The following is a 20,052-nucleotide window of genomic DNA, read 5'->3' as shown; positions in this document are numbered from 1 at the left end:
AAGCCGTTATGTGGGCATCACTCCCCACGTTCATAAAGACAGTTAAGTCAGTAGAGACAGGCATTTTGCCCGTTTGGGCCTCCATGATTTTCTGGTTTGAGACAGTTTTCATGCCCTCCTTCTGGGAGATATTGCTTCGGTATGTATTCTAAGGTGAGGAATCTGCTGTCAGAAGTCTCTACTAGAAGAACAAACTACTCCTCTTCGGTAATGCCTTTTCTGGTAGAGACTAACCAGATTCCTCATCGACCTTTCCTTCCTCCCACTCGGTGGGTGTGTGACCCAATAGGGCAACTTATGTGGATGGTTTCAAGAAGGCTCTCTACCAAAATAGGCCTAAAGGGATCAAATAAGGCTGTTTGGGTTCAAGGTTGTTGTCAATTTAGCAGAAAGAGTTTTTTTAGGTGTGGACTCAATTTCAGTGTCACTTTCTATTTTGAGGACTTGGCTTTTAAAGACGATTCACAAGTCAATGCTGAGTTTGCTTGATGTAGCGATCGATGGAGGTCTAAATTGCTTGAGAAGTCTGTAACTCATTGATTATTTTGTGAACTGCATCTGTGTGTCAGTGCTCTAGTACTTGCAGTAGAGCTGCACAGTTGGAAAGTACTATTGTTTGCAAAACCTAGTGTTATGGTATTGACGACTGAAATTTAACTTCAATGTGTCACCTTAAACTCAGCCTCCTAAAAATGTACCAAAGTCTTAACAGTGGTCATTGCCCAGGTAAATGGTTGGGGAATTTGCAGATACCCAAGGTATGCTTTCTTTAATCGTCACTCACGAACTGATGTCTTGAGCTGCCTTGCAAATTGGGATTTCATTCCATTGGAACTGCCATATGCCATTGGAGCTTTTATCAGACTGCATAGAAGGGTTGATTCTGGAGTCTATAATAGTTTTTTTTATCATTGTCATATGCAGTGTGGTGTAAGTGAGTTTTAATACTGAAGGTTTATTGCATCTGTAATGTGTCGTTAACCAGATTGCTTTTGACGGAGTTTTACAGAACGCTTTTCATTTTCTGACATAAGGAGCGGGACCTTCGCAGGACCTGTCCTTCCCATTCAAAATGTATTGACCAAAGCAGTGTGAATTCTGGTAATAAGCCGAATATGAGGAAAAGGCTCAAGTTTTCATTTTGAACTGTTGCATTCTTGTTGTCAGTTATGTCCACATGCAGGAGTAGCCAATACATGTCTTTCCCAGGTAAAGAATTGTATAGTTTTCTTCAAGGTTCTGTGAGTCCTTACATTTTGCCAGTGGTTAGAACATCCAATTAGCAAGTAGAACTGTTTCCAGCTTTACTTTTTGGTCTCTTTTGAACTTTAGAGGACTCTCTGTAGATACGATGGAGGGCTTACCACTTTGCCTGCAATAACATTGTTTACATCATCTTTTCAAGTGATTTTTATGTGGTGACTTCTCTCCAGCCTTGAGCAGGACTTTACCCCATAGATTTGGCAGTTGATTTGAATTTTAGCATTACCTCTTGTCGGCGCCTTGCTCTAGTTTGCCCACAACACCTTGCTTGCTGCACTTCTTTGGCAAGGTACCGTTCATCCCCCAAAGCATATTAATTGGATGCCCCCCTTCTCTCTCCCTAGTACCTGCATTGATAATAGTGTGAGTGTACATTATAAGAACACAGTTGTTTCCTTACTTTGTCTATTGCCGTGGTAATGCTTTAGTTAGTCCTCATATAACAAACCTATTATAATCTCCTGCATAGCCTGCAATTCATGTTCTATCATAGTTGCCTTGTTTCTCTTGCTCTGGTCGTCTTTCTTCCTTTCTGAAGTTAATCAAAAACACAGAGAGAAAAAAGGGTCTAAGGGATATTTAGAGACCTGCCCAGGATACTATCCCCTAACAAACTTATATTTATAACAAGAAAACCTGGGGGTCTGAAAAGGAGCTCAAAGGAACTCAAAAAAGACCAAAACTTCTTACAAAGTGAGTCAGGACATGAAATACTGTTTAGTCTATATAAACAAGGGAGCAACAGTAAACCAAAAGAACAGAACCTCAAGTGATTGTTGGTGAGACTCGTAGACAAACATTGGATTCCCATCAAAGTCTTGTCATGATCAATTTTCTCACTTGGTCATCCAAGGTGGGATGGTATGTCTCTTGATCATTGAGACTTTTTCCATTCCCCACGCAAAGTTTGGTCACGCCCACAATCACTTCCTAACCATGAGAATATAGTGTTGATGGGACCATGTGCAGTGCAATATCAAAAGAAAAAGTGGTGTATTCAAATAGGGTAAAGAGTCAAAAAAGAATTTTAATGAATATTGACCTCTCCCTAGAAAAACAAGAACAGTGCAAAGAAGCAGTTTCAACATATAGCTGCAAAAGGGCCCTTTTGCAGCTATATGTTGAAACTGCTGAATCTTCCCATCTGTGGCGGAGTCTGAGATTTTAGAACAGGTACTAACCATAGTAGATCTGTTATTCATTTTTGCCTGAGGCAGCGCATGCGCTGTCGCTTGCGAGACATTTTGTTAGCTTAAAAGGGACTAGGATCCCACCAACTGCTTACGATTGGTTGGCTTTGTCGTCACTCGTATTTCCATGCTTTTGTTTGTTTAGCCAGTCCTGATTTTATTTCCCCTTTGTGTTTTTGCCCTTTCAGTGGTGCAAGCCTAATGTATTGCATTTTTTCCCTCTGAATGTTCATCCGTCGCTCTCGCTTTGTCTGCTTTTCTTTTTGAGGATGCACTCCATAATACTGCATCTGTGTGCAAGCCATCTATGTCCGTCCCGCTCCCTCTTCTGCTTCAAACACATTTCACAGTAGCAGAGAAACCTTATTTTCAGACCACGTGTGTTCATTGTATTTTTCTGACATTTATTGTTTTAATAGTATTGCAGACATGAAATTTCTTCATGTTACCCTCTCCGTCTGTCCTTGTTGCGTTTTACCCTCAAACTCCTTCCCACTTGCTGAGCGTGGGCCTATGCACCCTCCCTCTTAACCTCTATCCGTGCTGCTTTTACCCGCCTCAATTCCACCTTCCGTACCTGCGGCTTTTGACCCCCAACTTTATATCTCCACCTTTGTTACTGCTTCAAACACACTACAGAATAGTCGAGAACATTTATTTTTGATGTGTGTGGGTGTCACGTACATTTTTCTGACTTTTATTGTTTTAGTGGTATAGCTTACATGATACTCCTTCACGTTTCCCTAACTCCATTGTCCGACCGTATTGCCTTTACCCGCAACCCTCCCTCACACCCTGTGTCAGTGTGTTTTTGCCCTCTCCTTCCCACCTTTCACCCCTGTGGCTTGTGACCCCTTTCTTCGTTACCATACCATAATATGACAGGCCATACCAATCAATGAAAGACCATACCATACCATACTATACCATACCATACTATGCTATGTAGTGACAGGCCATACTATACTATACAATGGCAGGCCATAACATACCATACCAGATCATACCATAGTATACAATGACAAGCCATACCATACCATACAATACAATGACAGATTACACCAAACCATGCAATGTAAGGCCATGCAATACCTTACAATACCATGCTATACAATTACAGACCATGCCATACTATACAAATACCAATGATACCATAATGTACAGTGCACATCAGTTGTGCTGTTGTACAACATGGCTAAACAAAACTTTGAAAAAGCCAATAGATCCTGCTGAGGCGAGATCTTTTGCTTTGCCAATGCTTGTTCTGCTAAGGAGCTCTCCCACCAACCACCCCTTTATACAACTTTTCCCAAATCCGTTCATTCGTTTGTTTTTCGTATGTATCATCTTGATGTAGCCAGAAAAAACTGGAAACACTTGCATGGTCTTCCTTTGAGAGCTACAGTCTGTGTAGCATTTGGTGGCCAGTTATTAAGGTTTGTGCCACATATTTCAGCACTGATGAAGAGAATAACATGAGAAATGAATGTGAAAGAAGCTGAGTTGAATGAACAGATGTACCAGAAATACTGGCATACTTTCTAAGTTTTTAGGTCTCGGCCTGGCTAAACCAGCGCATGCGCTGCTCTGCCATGCAGAGAATGTTTGGAATCGATACTATTCAAGCGTGCTGTAGTGTAGTTCATATATTCCCAATAGGCTCTGCACATTGGAATAATATATCCTATAGATGTGACGTAGGACTTAAGTCGACTAGGTCTCTATCGAATATATTAGACTTAATTGTGAGTGCCAGCTAGCTCCGAGGTCACTAGAACCTTTCTCGAATACACAAGAAGGGATTAGTTTCTGACAGCCGCATAAACATGACAACTTTGTTTCCCCAAGATAAAACGTATCTTCAGAGTCGTGGAAACAATAGATTGATATTTCACTCAGTCATTCGTGCATGCTTCGTTTCATCAGAGGTGCAGAGAAATAGAGAGACGGGCGTTTTCAATAAAAGTATTTATTGAACAGTCTTCTTTCTCATGCAGAAGAAATGAACTGCTACAATCGTAATACTGGCTGTAAAGTATAATGCGTACAGCAAGAAGAGTATTATAAAATAATACTGTAAAAGCATGGTATGGTTTCTAAGCCATAAAATACATACATAAATAAATAAAGACTAAAAGTTCTCAACTGGTGCTTCTAAAATACGCCTACCCCGATGTACCTAACTTAAGTCTAGTATGAGGGAAGAAGTAAGTGTGGTGTAGCATAGGTTTAGTTTCTTTGCCAAGAATCTAGCCAAGATTTCTCTTAGAGTCTAATCAGCTCCGTACCTTGGTTTAGAATGAAGGAGGTCTGGTATCTCATTCTCGGGGCTCGATCTCCCAACACCCCGCAAGGGGAGCTTGGAAACACTGGAGCTGGATTCTCAGCGAGAGAAAGGCGTCAGCTGGAGGGTCGACTTCCTTTGGCACTTGCTGTAGCGAGCTGCGTCGGGCAAGTAGATAGTCGAACTGCTCCAAACCACATTGTCCTTGCTAGGGCAAGTGTGGGCATATTTATACCTTGAAGGTGCCTGGTTTGACGTGAAGTCGGACATAATAACGTCACCAAAGAACCCCAAGGGAATGGTAGTTCTTTGAAAACGCCATGATTTCTAGGACAAATCAATATTCAAGAGAGGGGATGTAACTGACTGCTGAAGCTGAGTTTTCCATGAAATCGTTGTGGCTTTTTGGAACTAGTGGAAGTAGCCATGCCGTATTTGGACTGAATGGGTTATGTCTAAATATGGGTATGATTTCTATGCCTATATAAGGGTAATGTGAATTATACCTATATAAGGGCATGAATCGAGAAAATTACACTAGGGTCCTAAAACGCTATACAACAGTGCACGCGGGAAAACAAAGGAGACAGAAGATGTGCACGCATGGATTGGATCCTGGAACGTGATACACTGGAGACTTTTTTTGCGCCGCCAGTAAAGGCAGTCCCCGCAGGCACATCATCTGTCCGTCCATGACTGGCCGCGCTTGTTAATAATATGCTTAGAACAGAAGGCATCATTCGAGGCCTATTTCGCGTCTGAAAAGCTGCAGTCCCGGCTGTCATTTCTGAAACTGACACAAAACAGCACTAGTAGTTTGATAAAATATCTCACATTCCCCAAGCATGCAAAACCATTCTGCTGGCAGCGTTATGTTAAATGCAAATAATGTACTCTAATCGCTGTGGGACAGCGTGTTTAGTCATATACTATAACATGTCAGATGCGAAGAGCCAACATCCAGTCACCGTCTCTCCAGGCAAAGTTAACAACAATCCTGCACCTGATGTTCCTGAAATTGATATTTTTAGGATTTTTTCGTGCAACGTGCAGTGGTTCGGGTCCAGGTGTAAATATTATGCTTTGCAAGAGTCGCACACATATGAAAACAGCCGCACTATAATTTTCATGGCTCAGCAGGTATTCTCGGCTTACCGTATTGAGATGAGGTTTTGGATAGCTTGTTAAGTCTCTTTTTTCACACAATTCAGTCATTGATGTGTAATAGTGTAAGACAAACCACAACTGCGCCAACTAATGGACTATAATGCATCACGCTGCAGAGATTCCGGACCATGACCATGCGTTTCACGCCCTTGAAATGTCAATTAATATCCTGTAGGGATCAGCGCATAAAAAAAATAACCAGAAATAAGAAAAGCAGCTATTTTCTGATGCTAAAACCGCTTTGACACTTAATCGCTTTCTTGTATCTTATTGTATAAAATGAATCCTCTTTCTGGAAGTCTGTGCTCAGGAAAAATGTGGGCACATTGGTGGTGGAAGGGAGCAACTCGATGCAGACACACAAAAGGAAAGAGAAAGACACATGTACTCTTACTGAGTGCTAAAAGTCAAGTGCTATGGAAACATGCAAATGAAAAAAAAGTTCCCAAGCATCAACAGTGGAAGAATCCAACACAACCAACGTTGCATGAGCATGTTGCATGATGACTATTGCCTCAGCTGCAGCCTGAAGTCCAGTCGGTCAGAGTCTCAGGAGTCAGTGTCTGATCCAAACTGTGGCCGCGGCACTGCTGGGGACTGTCTCTGGTGCCAGGGCAATCGTCACACCTGTACCATGAATGGGGTTGGCGCTGACATGACAGAGTAAGTGAAGTGTTTCTTTTTGTCTTCCGGACCGGCAGGCATTTTGGCAACTTGTACCCTGCATGCGTCACCTGCTTTAAACTATGAATCCACGTTCACCCCAACCCGCCTTCCATCTCTTTTGAAATCACACTGCACTTTGAAATTGTAGTGCAAAGTTGTTATGACGTGCATCAGTCAATGCAGCCTTGTTGGCGGAAGAGTAAACCTTCCTAACTCTAGGTGGGAGTAAAGTATGCTTACGGAGCTGACCGCCCTTACACAACTGAAGCAGCACGGACAGCAGCAGTGCAAAACTGTGTTGGGAAATGCATGTCCTTCTCTACCACCCACACGCTGCCTCTTTTGTTTCTTAAATAAGTCGATTTTATACTAACTAGTCTGTCAAAATAATTGGTGTTGCCCTCTCTTGTTCTAATACCGGAATGAGTTGCTGCACAAACCCGAAGTAACAGTGCTTGTTTAAGGTAAACATTTCAACAGTGACTTCGTCTATGGCTGTTTTATATGTAGTCCTCGATGTCTAGGTGTACTAGCAAATTGCAGGGTTTCTACCCCCCCCCCCCCACGGACTGCATTTTCTACTGTGTGATTCACTACTTTCGGTTTCCGCTAAGATGGAGCCACTCTCTCTTCACTGCACTGCTATCTCTGCAGTGACGAGAGCAGCGCCGCGATTGAAGGTGTGCGGAGGGGGCTGAGTGTGTGGGTCCAGACACCAAGCCCTAGTCTGCCAATACACAGGGGGAGCCAGCCCAGAAATAAGCCCGCTTTGGCTTCGAGAATTGTCCCTCGGTCCCTCTGCACTGTAGTCCCTGTGGCAGCGCCAGGTTGGCTTCCCTACTACATGGCAAACTGGAAGGATGGTTTAGTGGAGAAGTACTGGCTAGTGGTGATAAGAGGTGGCAACGTTGGCAAGTCTGCAATCACCATTGTTAATCCAGGTGGGCGCACTACGTCTGGCATGCACAGCTCATCTATGCCCACCCTCCTCACACCGGCTGCAAACTGTCCTTCACTCAGCTGCTAAGTCCCTACACCCTGGCTTCTACTATCCTTGACCTACCTTACCCGGGCTTCTCTCTCCCAAAGCAGTGTGCCCTGCACTCTAGACACTGCCCCCTACACTGTAGACACTGTAGACACTGCCCACTATTCTGCAAGCCTTCAGGTCACTGATGCCCATCCACCAGATACTGAAATGAATTCCACCTCATCCTCACTCACTGCTCCCACTCTAGGCCCCTGTAAATGGGGAGGTCCATCTTCCACCTTATTATGTGCTCCCAACCAGTGAAATCTGATTTTCCCTCAGCCACACACTGTGGCACACCAACCTACACCAAACCACTTGTCTCCTTTGCCTCTCTGACCTTTACTGTTCCTCCTCCAGACACTGCTAGCAACCCAATCAATGTGTCTCTTACACACCGCCCTCCACTTAAAATCTCTCCTCCCATCCCATAGATAGTTCACTCCACTACCCATCAAAGAGTCTGCACCCAAAGAAACTATGCTCCCCTGCCCAGCATCCCTATCTATTCCTGCCCCCTGCCACACACTGTGGCACACCAACCTACACCAAACCCCTTTCTTCTTTGCCTCTCCAACCTTTACTGTTCCTCCTCCAGACACTGCTAGCAACCCAATCACTGTGTCTCTTACACACCGTCCTCCACTTAAAATCTCTCCTCTCATCCCTTAGATAGTTCACTCCACTACCCAGCAAAGAGTCTGCACCCAACGAAACTATGCTCCCCTGCCCAGCATCCCTGTCCATTCCTGCCCCCTGCCAAACGTATTTTACTTTGCATTACCATCTGTCTGGCTTTCCCACATATTCGGGCCTTCTTGCCAACTAACACGCTGCCTCTCCACTCATATACCTTGTTTAGCCAGACCGCAGTTAAGTCACTGCAGACTGCTCCTCTTTCGCCATACTGTTTGTACCTACCACATACTCCTCAGGCACATGACGCTCCTCCTTCTACCCAAGTCTTGCTCTACCCTTTAGTACGCCCCTCCTACTCAGGTACCTGTTCCTCCCTCATCTCCTGCCACACTTGCTTAGAATATCAATGTGTACGCATATGCTTTTTCCTTTGCTGCTGCCAATTTCATCACATTTAGCAAAGAATGGAGAATATTTGAGCTTTTAATGCTTTCTAATTATAGTTTCAAGAGTCTTTGTGATAAAAATAGCAAGACATTGTTTTTTGTTTTATCAGACTTTAACGTTCTCTATCCTCATCTAAGCCTTTTTGTGATTTTTGGGGAATGGTTTGTTTTGTATTTCTTTTAGTAGGGTTTGCGCTTGTTTTGGACTTCTTTTCAAGGGGGAGTGTGAGTGTGAGTGTTTCACAGCTGGCAGAACGAGTGGCGAGGTAAAACGCAGTAATGGTGCCTGTGCCGTTAGAGCGCTAGCCTGCACCTGTGGCCAGTAAGGAACTGTAATCTGTGTCTGCATTGGGGAATTGAAGGGGGCAGGTGATTGAGGCAGAATTTCACAGTGTAACATTTCAGAGATTAGAGGGTCTGTCGCAATGTAAAAGTTTTCAAAATGTATAACAGCACTGTTTCTATTTGTTTCATTGGAGGTTTGCATTAAGAGTAAAAACACAGGCCCTTGAACACTTTGCATCACAAGCATTATGTTCATAATTGCTAAAGCTCCTTCTCTGTCTGACCATCACCCAGGCACTCATCCTCTGTTTTTTTAAACCTCTCCTGTAGTCAGTCTCATTCTGACATGCACTATCTATTCCCCCTCTCTGTTTCACTCATTCTCTCTCTCGCTTCCTCTATCTCTCAAGCACATACCCAATTTCTTGCTCTGTGGCAGCTTTCTCAGCAAACCCCAGATGAATTTCGTTTTATCTCTACTGATGAAGGATAAAATCCAGAAACGCATGTGTCTAGAGATTAGCAGCACTAACCTGCACCAACTTTGGTGAAACACTCTGCAAACTTTCAATTAAGCATTTAATTGAACTGCATTTACCAGGATGCAAAGGGGCGAACTGTGCTGGGAGGTGAAGCAGTGTGCTCCCATCCCCCTTCTGTTTAAAAAGGCTCCCTTGAGCCACTGAGCTGACGAGCTCTTGGAGATGCACCTGTCCGCCAGGGAGAGGTACAGAGACCTGAGAGGATTGTGGCAGCTTTCTCAGCAAACCCCAGATGAATTTCGTTTTATCTCTACTGATGAAGGATAAAATCCAGAAACGCATGTGTCTAAAGATTAGCAGCACTAACCTGCACCAACTTTGGTGAAACACTCTGCAAACTTTCAAGTAAGCATTTCAATTGAACTGCATTTACCAGGATGCAAAGGGGCGAATTGTGCTGGGAGGTGAAGCAGTGTGCTCCCATCCCCCTTCCAATTTCTTGCTCTCTCTCTCTCTCTCTTCTCTTTCTCTATCACCCTTTGTCCTTCCTCTGGGTATCATTCTTTCTATTCTATTGCTGTCCTCTCATTCTAACCGTCTTTCTCACATGTTTATTTCTACTCCCTACACACACCCTCTTAACTCCATCTTTCATTCTCTTTCTCTAACTTCAATGCTTCTATATATACTATACTGATTTCTGACAATGTCTACACAGTTTCTAATGAGGTCCATTGCCATAAGTGCAGTCTGACATCTGAATCTGGCGTATGTGGATTCTTCACTAGTGTCCGTCCACTACTCCTGTTGTAATTCAGATACTATTTCCCAACCTACACACTTCCGTTGTTTATGTCCACGCCCCACAACAAAAAAAGGCTATAACAGTACAAAAAAAAGCATTGATAATGCAATAGGTCTCGCCTTTGATTACGTTAAAGCCATTTGCTTTGCTAATGGTATTGTACAGCAACGCAAATGGCTTTAACTGAATAAAAGGCGAGACCTATTGCATTTTCAATGCTAGTTTTCTTTAGCATTAGTTGCCTTTTAATTCTAGATTTTTTTTGTGCAAGGGAACTAAGCAATTTCATGTAATGTATTCTAATCTTCTGTGCTTCAAGGCATTTAGATGAAACTGGTGTATTATATTTTCTTCTAGCAACTGAACCATCCAAACGTAATTAAATATTATGCTTCCTTCATTGAAGACAATGAACTTAACATAGTCTTGGAGCTTGCAGATGCTGGTGATCTCTCAAGAATGATAAAGGTGAGATACAGTAGATTAACTTTGTTCATCTTATGTAAGTACTCTGAAATGTTTCAAATTTTATAAATATTAACCACTAGCTGCTGTCTGCCATGCCAGCCCCGGAGACTGGGGAGGATGCAATGCAATAACAGCTGCTTTTCTTTCCCCCTCTGACCACTGGCCTTATCCTAAGCCACCACTGTGACCACGATGTACCATATTGATCAGATTGATTATAAAGTGCACCACAGTTGTTTACCTTCAGCAGAAATTATCTGTTCCGGGGCTGCGTCTTATGTATACTTATTTATATATAACAACTGCACATACACTGCCTTTTATTTTTCTAGTTTGTTGGAAGTGTACCTTTGAGAAATATATTTGCTCATCACCACACCCATAAAGATATTCACTCACCCAAACTGTTAGAACATGTAGTTTTAACTTCATATATCTACTGAATCAACTATTCACACATCTTTGGACAGTCACACACACCCCACCGAACCACACACACTTTCACACTCCCATACAATACTCAGTTAACTAATCAATAACTAATATAGACTTTCACATAGCTAGTAACCAACTGTAGAATCAGTTTACACAACAACTGACAAAGTGATACAGATATTCACACAGTTTAGTCACTATCCACTATATTTAGTGAAACATTATAAATTGGTCAAGTAAACAGTCAATTACACTGCTACTAAATCCTCCATCCAAATATTTATTTATATATATCCACTCATTCTTCAATGCAAACTGCTGTATATATAATGCATATTTAAATAACGATGCAAACCACATTCACTGGATGATGTCATCAGTGATGTCATTTGAGATGTCATCAGTGATGTCACTGACCATGTCATGAATGATCTAATATGTGACATCATCAGCAGTGGATTGCGGGTGCGCGAAATATAGTTAGTACAACTAACTATATAGGAGCAATTTCAATGGTTTTGTATTAGTGAAATGTCCAGCTAACTATAACACTCCTAAAACGTATGGTTTTTTGAGTGAATTTCAAAGGTTTTTTAAAAGCTAATTCCTAACTATATAACGGCTGAAACCTATGCTTTTTTCAGTGAATATATATATATATATATGTATTGCTATATGCTCCGGGATCCCGCAAGTGGGCGGGTATAATTCACTGCGTATGACTTTGACGAGTATATCCCTGGAAGAGAACTAGGATTACAGGTAAGTGACTTATCCTTCCTCACTACCCTTCTGGATGCGTATTTCCAGATGTGAGGTATGAGGGAGTCCAAGTGGGTAATTCCTGAGCTTGTGTTTATTGGAGCAATAAACTGGCATCCAAGTTCCATGACTGTCCAACACCAACCTTTCCACCCTTGCCAGAGTTTGTCAGCCACTGCGTATGCTAATGAATCTGTGATGCCATGTATTAGTATTCTGTATCTGGTACATCCAGATCGATCCTCTCATATAATTTTCAGGAGGTAAGTATCATTTTGGAGCATTCATCTGCCATTAAGTCTTAGTAATTCCTTGGATGATGCAAATGCATTGCAGGAGTACCACTATTTTTACCAACACAACCGTACCAAAACCGGGAGATAGAAAACATTGTCCAGAACCTTAATGATTTATGTATACCGGAAATTGTCCCATTTTAAATTCTATTTACCTCCTGATCATGAGCCTGCAGAACATTATTGCTAACCGAAAGACCACCGAGCCCACATCTGACTTCATGGTGGATCTAAGCATGTCGTATCTACAGAATTGTAGGCAAACTGCAGGCAGCATGATGTATGCACAGATGAATGCCTTATGAACACCATTATTCACTTTTATGAACAAGGCAACCACATTGACTGTGAATGAAGAACTAAATCGCTGTATCTAAAAAGTTTATCAAAAGTCTTTATGATATAGAAGAGATCCTGTCAAAACTCCACCTTAAACCCCATGAGGGGCCCTTTCACGTCAAACCCCCTGGTCTTCACTCTTTTCTCCATCAGCTACTGAATAGTACTTAAAACACATCTCAGGCAGGGCGCTGCATATGTAGACTCATTTCTCACCTCTATGAATTATACACTTATCTTTCAAGTCCTGCTCTCTTGATAAGCATTAAGTGACTGTTACTTTAAAATCTATAAACATGAATTAAATAAAAAAAATAGTTATCCGCATCCTTGATGACTGCAAGCATATTGTGAAAGTGGGTTATTTACATATTCCCCATAGTAAATCACAATTGTCTTAGTAAAACACTTAAAAGAATTTTACAACGTCGGGCCCTCAGCCAGGTTAATACCAGTACAAGTGTTTGGCAACTTAGTTGCAATAATTATGTATTTAAAAATGTTCATGACAAAAGTCCTGTTGGAAATGTACACAAAGATACTCTTGGAAAACTAAACACTGAGCACACATACGCACTGCAATTCCTTTTCTGTTTATCTCACCACATCTCACCTAATTTTAAATACCCATGGGGGGTTAGAGTAAGCAAAACTTAGTAATCACAGACTTTCCAAGAAACTTGCCGATATGCAACAGAGGCTCGAAAAAACAGCAGTTAGAATGTGCCTAATACTGATGAGATGCTACCATACAGAATCAGCTCTGAAAGAGCTAGGTTATCCCCTGTTGGATGCCAAAATCAAGTTAAGACCTCTGCACTCTTCATACTAGGGCAACTGGCTTCAATAGCTGCAACATCTCTGGCACAGTCAACTGCACCACCCAACAATCATTCAGAGATGAAACCTTGTTGATTAATGTAAAGCGCTCTGATATCCTTCAAGATCTTGTTCGCTCTATATAAAACTTTATAAATAAATAATGCTGGGAGCCTAGAATGCTCTCAACACAAACATCCAAACTGATCTGAACAACTGTTTCTACAGAAACAGCCTTAAAACTGGATAGTTCTCATTCTTTCGCAAATTGGAGCGTATCAGCTGAGCCTCCCTTACCAATTGATCCGCGATCGCGCCCCGCATGGGCTTCTCATAGTCCGCATTCTGCAAATCCCATACCGCTAGGCGCCAGCGAAAAGGCTGCCGCCCCCTGCCCAGCTGCAACCCCACAAACACCAGAGAATGGTCCAATAGCCCCTGGGGGAGGATCCCAGCTGTCACCACATTTGTCGCCGCTGCCCGTGGGACAAAGACATAGTCTAATCTGGAGAACGACTTTTGTACCGCCGAGAGGTAAGTGAATTCCCTCTTGTTGCCATGAACGAGCCGCCAGGTGTCCACTCAATCCAGGCCACTAACCAGGGAGGATAGCTTCGTGCGCTGTGCGCCACCCGGGCCCACACCCGCCCTACTTCTCTCTCGACCCACATCAAGAACATCGTTCCAATCGCCACACACTACTGATGCCATGTCTGGCATATCAGCCTACAGAGTGAGCAGCCGTTCAACGAAGGACCACTGCAATGGGGGGTGGGCATACACACATCCCAGCATGATGGGGTCTTCCCCAATCGTGCCCTGAAGAAATACATAACGCCCCTGCGGATCCAGCCACTGCTGCGCATGCACATACGGGACCCTGCGGTGGATGAGGACCGCCACTCCCTAGAGACTTGCACAAACCCTGCATGAAAGACGTGTTGGAAGCCATAACGCTGCAAGCAGAGGACCTTGGTACCCAACAAATGGGTCTCTTGTAAGAGGAGAACATCAGCTCCGGCTCTCTTGGCCTGACGCAGAACAGCCCGTGCTTGATTTTATCTAACATCCCACGCACATTCCAGCTCCCCACACGAAGAGTGCCCCCCGGGCACCCCCCTATCTACAGCCGAACTAGCCATCAGGCATCATACATGGTGTATCATGGACCGGAGGACCCAGCAGTGCGTGCATACATATTGATGTGCTCAGTGAGAAAGCGCAACCCAAACCCCCAAACAGACCCGCACCCCATACCTCAAAAACACTGAAGTAACTGTTGCGGTGAGGCCTACCCCATACCCCCAACGGGGGTGCACAGGTCGCACCCACCAATGGATCCCCATCTCACAGCCCATAACCCCCAGGCTCACACCCCACACACACTAGGCAGGTGGGGATTCAGCCCCTCTAAGAGCCCCCAAAACATAAAACAGCTAAATCAATTACACAGTCCAATTGGAGAAGCATCTCGGCACCGTACAATAAACAAGCATTAAGGATCCACGGTTTGGCGTTGGGAAGCCGGATCTCCCCGGGCCTGTGCCCCCTCCGGCGCTGTCCACGGGGATTCTTCAACGGCCCCTCACTCAAGGATTAGTCGGAATGCAGTCCAGGCGGCATATGTGCCCGCAACCGCACAGTCTCCTCAGTCCACTTGAAGACCTCCTCCCGGGAGTCAAAGGGTGCGGGATTGAAAGACGGCGCGCAGGCAGGCCGGGAACAGCAGGGCATATGAGTGCTTAAGTTCCCTCAGTTTGAACTTCGCCGCCATGAAAGATTGGTGTTGCTGCTGCACAAGCCTGGTGTAGTCTGGGAACACTAGGATGCGATGGGCAGTCATAGAGCAAGGGTTCTTTGAGGCGGGCCTGCTTCAGCACAGTGTCACGGTCCAGATAATTCATCAACCTCGCAATCACTGGTCACGGGCGAGCCCCCACCGGCGGTATCTGAGTGAGCGCCCTGTGGGCCTGCTCCACGACAAAGCACCGGGACAGCGCATCGGGTGGAAGCCAGCTTTCCAGCCACTGTGTGAGGAAGCGCTCCATATTACCATTCTCGCACCCCTCCGGAATTCCAACAAAGCGCAGGTTGTTCCGCCGTGCCCGTCCCTCAGCATCCTCGACCCGGAGCGCCAGCCCCTGCTGGATGCCCTCCATGCTAGCCACCTTCTGCTTGAGGACCGAGACATCATCCTCCACTCATGAGATGCGGACCTCGGCCTCCGTAATGCGGGACACTGCATTCCGTAGATCCTGACGCAATAGCGTAACGTCCGCTCCCACCGCACCAATTTTTGCGTCCAGCATGTCCCGGGACTGGGTGATAGCCGCCATCAGGGCCGCGTTGTCGGCACAGCCCCCTGGGAACCTCCGGCTGCACCGCCCGTCGCTCCCGGGCCAGTGAATTTATCGATGTGGCCCTGTTTCGCGGAACCGCTGCCCCCCTCGTCTCTCGTCATGTTGGCCTGTCCCGGCCCCCATGCAAGCCCAAGTATGGCTAGGCTAGGCTCACACACCGGGACCACCCCAGCTCCGACCCGCCACAGGCCACTCCGTCTCACAGCCCAGTCCCAGAAAGAGGAGCGGAGGCAGAAAAGAAGCAGTGAATGCACCCCCGAGCCACAGCCCGCAGTCCACCACCGGAGGTACCCCCGGCCAATCCTCGGATTCCCCGCTGACTTCTCCGCAGACACCACAGCACACAGAGGCGGCAAGGTCCCACCGGAGCTCCCACACCCAGGACCGACAACGCGGCACCGACCAGACTCCGCGCACGCCTCCCGGGGGGGGGGGGTCACGACCCAAAAAGGCTGCCAATCTTCAGCCCCACCACCACCGGCTGAGCGGGGAGACCCTGCCAAGTTAAGTCCACCAACCTACAGGCACGTCCGGGGCCCCACAACAGCGAAGGCCAGCAGCCGTCCAGCATCTCGACCCAGGGGCTGTGCCACCCCTCCTGGCTCCTCAGCAGTCACTGGACCACCACAAGTGGCCACCAGTGGCCATGCAACTGGCCAGGCCCACCGCCGCTCCAGCCCAGGGGCTCCAATGGTCCAGGGCCCCCACTGTGCCCGCCTTCTGCTGCCAGTCCAGGGCCCCAGAATGCTGGGAGACCAGCCCGCACTCACCGGGTACCTCCTGCTCCCCCCATGCGGCCCGGAATAGCCGCTGATCCCCGGGGCACTACCAGCAGTCCAGAGGAGGGGGGTGGGGACAACGGCCCGCACGCGCGTCTCCCCTCAGTCCATGCCTGATCACAGTAGACCCCAGCCGAGCCCCGGGGCCGGTCACCACAATCAGCACAGGGCCCCCCGGAGTGGGCCCAGCCGCACCCACAGGATTCCTGCAGCCCCCCCCCCCCCCACGCGGCCCGATACAGCTGCCGAACCCCTGGCGCAGAGAGCAGCCCGGGGAGGGGTAGCAGAGCTCACACGGTGCCCCGACCGGCACAGCCGCCTGATAGCCGACCGGAGCGGGGGCGCAGAAACGCGCCCAGGGCCCCAGAACCAGGCCTCACCTTCTGGACGCAGCACCCAGGGGGGGGCCTCAAACTCCTCCTCAGGCCGGGGCACTCTCCTGCCAGACTCCGAGGCCAATCCGCCTCGCGGTCACCAGGCAGCCAGCCACCGCCGCAGGCACCCAAGGGCGGCCGCACGACAGGCACCACCTTCGGGGCATTCCAAACTCCACACCCCTGCTCCGCCGCAAAATGTAGGCCGCGCCTCGTGGATTCGGAGGCACCGGCCCACTGCCACACACGATGCTGCAGCCGTTCGCCGGACCACGCACACCAGTCCTCGGCACCAGGATGCTTCCTCCAGGACTAAGCACAGTCAAAGGGAGCCAGGATAAGGTAAGGATCAACATTGGGCTGGACGGAGCTGGCTAGCACACGTCCGCCATGTCGGCCTGCTAAGCCACGCCCCATATCAAACCACCTCTTTTGAGCTAGAAGTTGACTGCTTAGCTAGGCCAGCTGAAGAGTCAAGTAAGCTTTGGAGTGCACCTTCCTTGAATTCTGAGTCCCTAGTGGCCTGGTTAATGAAGAACACCGTAATTCTCGCTTTGTGATATTCTGTATGTTCTGTGTGTCGGTAAGGATTGCTGAAAAGTGCTGATAACGTACCTACTTCCCATCCAGGGCAGCCTCTACCTTCTTGTCCCTCTTGACGTCCTGAATGATGTAGTCATTTCTTGGATTCCTTCTGATGCAGTATCTTATTTGCTCATTTTAAGCTGGATCTGGTGGCTCATTGGACTGATGCATCTGCTTCAGGAATCTGAAGATGGCACTTTTTATTTATTTTCTTGCTATTCTTACTTAGACTGAAATACTTTACTTTAACATGGTTTAATGGATGGTCCTCCCAACACCTTGTTTAGGGCTATGATTGGCACACAGTAGATGGCCGTAAATAAAATAATGAAATTCAGTGCCTCTTTTCCACTTGAAGTGTGTCAGAGAATTGCGAAGAGGAAGAAAGATGGTGGTTGTCAAGTGTTAGCATTTAGGTCTTGGAGTTGGAAAAAAATGTTACAGAAAACAAAAGCAAAAGACTGTAATTCTGGGATTTTTTTTATTATGCACCATTAATTTCCCAAAAAGTTGATGATTGGAACCTCTCCACTGAGACCATTGCTGCAGTGTGCTCAGGAGCTATTTTAATATTTCTTTGATCAACTTCCTCAAATTTACTTTTGATTTGCTCAAAAGCTTGTGCATTCCGTTGATTACTTCAATTTCAGAATCTATTAGTTTTAACATTTTCAAACTTACTGAAACGTAGTGAACACCATAGCTTACTAATATTGATTGCATTTGAAATTCTGTATGCAGCAATGAAAGAAGTTTAAATTTACTTTTTTCTAATCCAACTTGTAACAAGCCAAGTGACGAGTAACGTGTTGTTCATGGAGAACATTATGATTCCACATCTAAATTGCTAAAGATTATGTCTGACATTGATTTGTTTGTTGTAGGTGCCTTACTAAGCTTTGATCAGTAGTTGAATTTGTATCTAAACCTCAACTTTTAAAGCCTGTTAAATATGTTTCCAGCTAGTCTGTTTGTGCAAATTATTGAATGTTTTTCAACTTTAATGACATGTGGTTCCGGCCCTTAGATATTAATTTGTAGCATAATGTAGTGTATAGTACAATAAATAATTCTGAATTAATATTGAAAATATTCCTGTTTTCTTCTTTTGAAGCATTTCAAGAAACAGAAAAGACTAATTCCTGAAAGGACGGTTTGGAAGTACTTTGTTCAGCTCTGCAGTGCCCTGGAACATATGCATTCTAGGCGCGTCATGCACAGAGGTAATAAAGACCCACAGTTAAGGAGTTGTTCATAACGATCTAGCCTGCTGAATACAAATGGTTCATAGCGTGTGTAAAAATGTATAGCACTCATTATAAAGTCGATGATCTCTTGATGTTTATTTTTTACTCTAGTGACTTGATGATTGTCAATAAAGAAGAAAAAGAGGGAAAAAAAACTTTACGACTTTCATGGCAATCATGGTTACTGTCCAGGATGTGCTGGGAGGGTTCAGAAAGTGTGTCTGTCTGTCTGTCTGCCTGTCTGTCTCTCTGTCAATACAAGACACCTTGCACGAGGAACACCAGGATCTAAAAAATATATCTAATGGTACTAAAAATACATAAACCAGAGAAGTGCTTGAGACACTAGACAACATTACATATTTTCCGAGACAGTGACCAGCTTGTATTGCACCCAGACCCCAATCTAGGCTTTGCGACTTAAGCGCTCTGCTGCCTTCGGTAGGTTCAAGTAACCAGTAGCAGGTAAGCCAAAGCATATTTAATGATAATACTCGTTACTGCCTGGCGTAGTTTATAGTTTGTTTGAAACTTATCATACCAAGTATGAAAAACAAAATTCGCAGTGTTCTCCAGCTTAAATTTATTTCGAAGGCTAGGAAATACAAGGTAAAAACTATTGCTCTCTGTAATGAAGTGTTAGTAAATCACTGACTAATAATTTTGAGGTGTAAGTGAACATGCATAAAAAAAAATAATAGTGTGTGTATTGGTGATTAAGTGAATGTGTGACTGAGCCAACTGGTGCATGAATAGATACATGAATGCATGGATTAACAAATGAATGCATAAGTGGATGGGTACCTGAGTGAATAAGTTGATAAATTGATTTTTTTTTATTGACCTAATATTATGTCATCTTGCACCCTACCTTGGTAAATTAGAGAGGGTGTGTGGTTTAGAGGCTAAGCTACAGACTTTGAAGACAGTGGAAATGAGTTGTAATACCAGTTTCTCCACTTAACCAAATGGAGCAGTTCAATTTTGTTTTCCTTTGCCTCAGTTTTTACACTCTGCAAATTGTACAGTGCAATCTGCAGTACAGAAGAAATCTCATTTACATGCATCTTAAAAAGTATTACGAAACCCCCAATGCTTATAGGTAAGTAAATCAGCACCAGCTGCATGTATTTACGTTACTTATTAGCTTCCTATGTAGTAAAGCGTGACCCATTCAGTTTTCAAGTTCACACATGTAGAAACGTTGTTAGGGAGGTGCTTTTTGTGGAAAACATGCTTAAGTTTTGCAATCAATACCTGTAATGTTCTTACAAGCTTTTTAGGTGATGGTATTTTTAAACGGGAGAGGAAGTATATACTACAGGAAGCAG

General features: G+C 45.1%; 1 protein-coding gene across 2 annotated transcripts in view; it reads left to right on the top strand.

Annotated features, from left to right (window-relative positions):
* Positions 1-20,052, top strand: part of NEK7 (NIMA related kinase 7) — a 364,704-nt gene that overhangs the window by 110,279 nt on the left and 234,373 nt on the right. For both annotated transcript variants that reach the window (XM_078643944.1, XM_078643953.1), the window contains 2 exons: positions 10,615-10,725; positions 18,589-18,697. In XM_078643944.1, coding sequence (XP_078500070.1) covers positions 10,615-10,725; positions 18,589-18,697 — 220 coding nt within the window. The remainder of the gene's footprint in view (positions 1-10,614; positions 10,726-18,588; positions 18,698-20,052) is intronic.

This window comes from Lissotriton helveticus, chromosome 1_1 (genome assembly GCF_964261635.1).
Source record: "Lissotriton helveticus chromosome 1_1, aLisHel1.1, whole genome shotgun sequence".
NCBI lineage: Eukaryota > Metazoa > Chordata > Amphibia > Caudata > Salamandridae > Lissotriton > Lissotriton helveticus.
The sequence above is the reverse complement of the archived record's forward strand: the minus strand, read 5'-3'. Positions and strand labels throughout refer to the sequence as shown.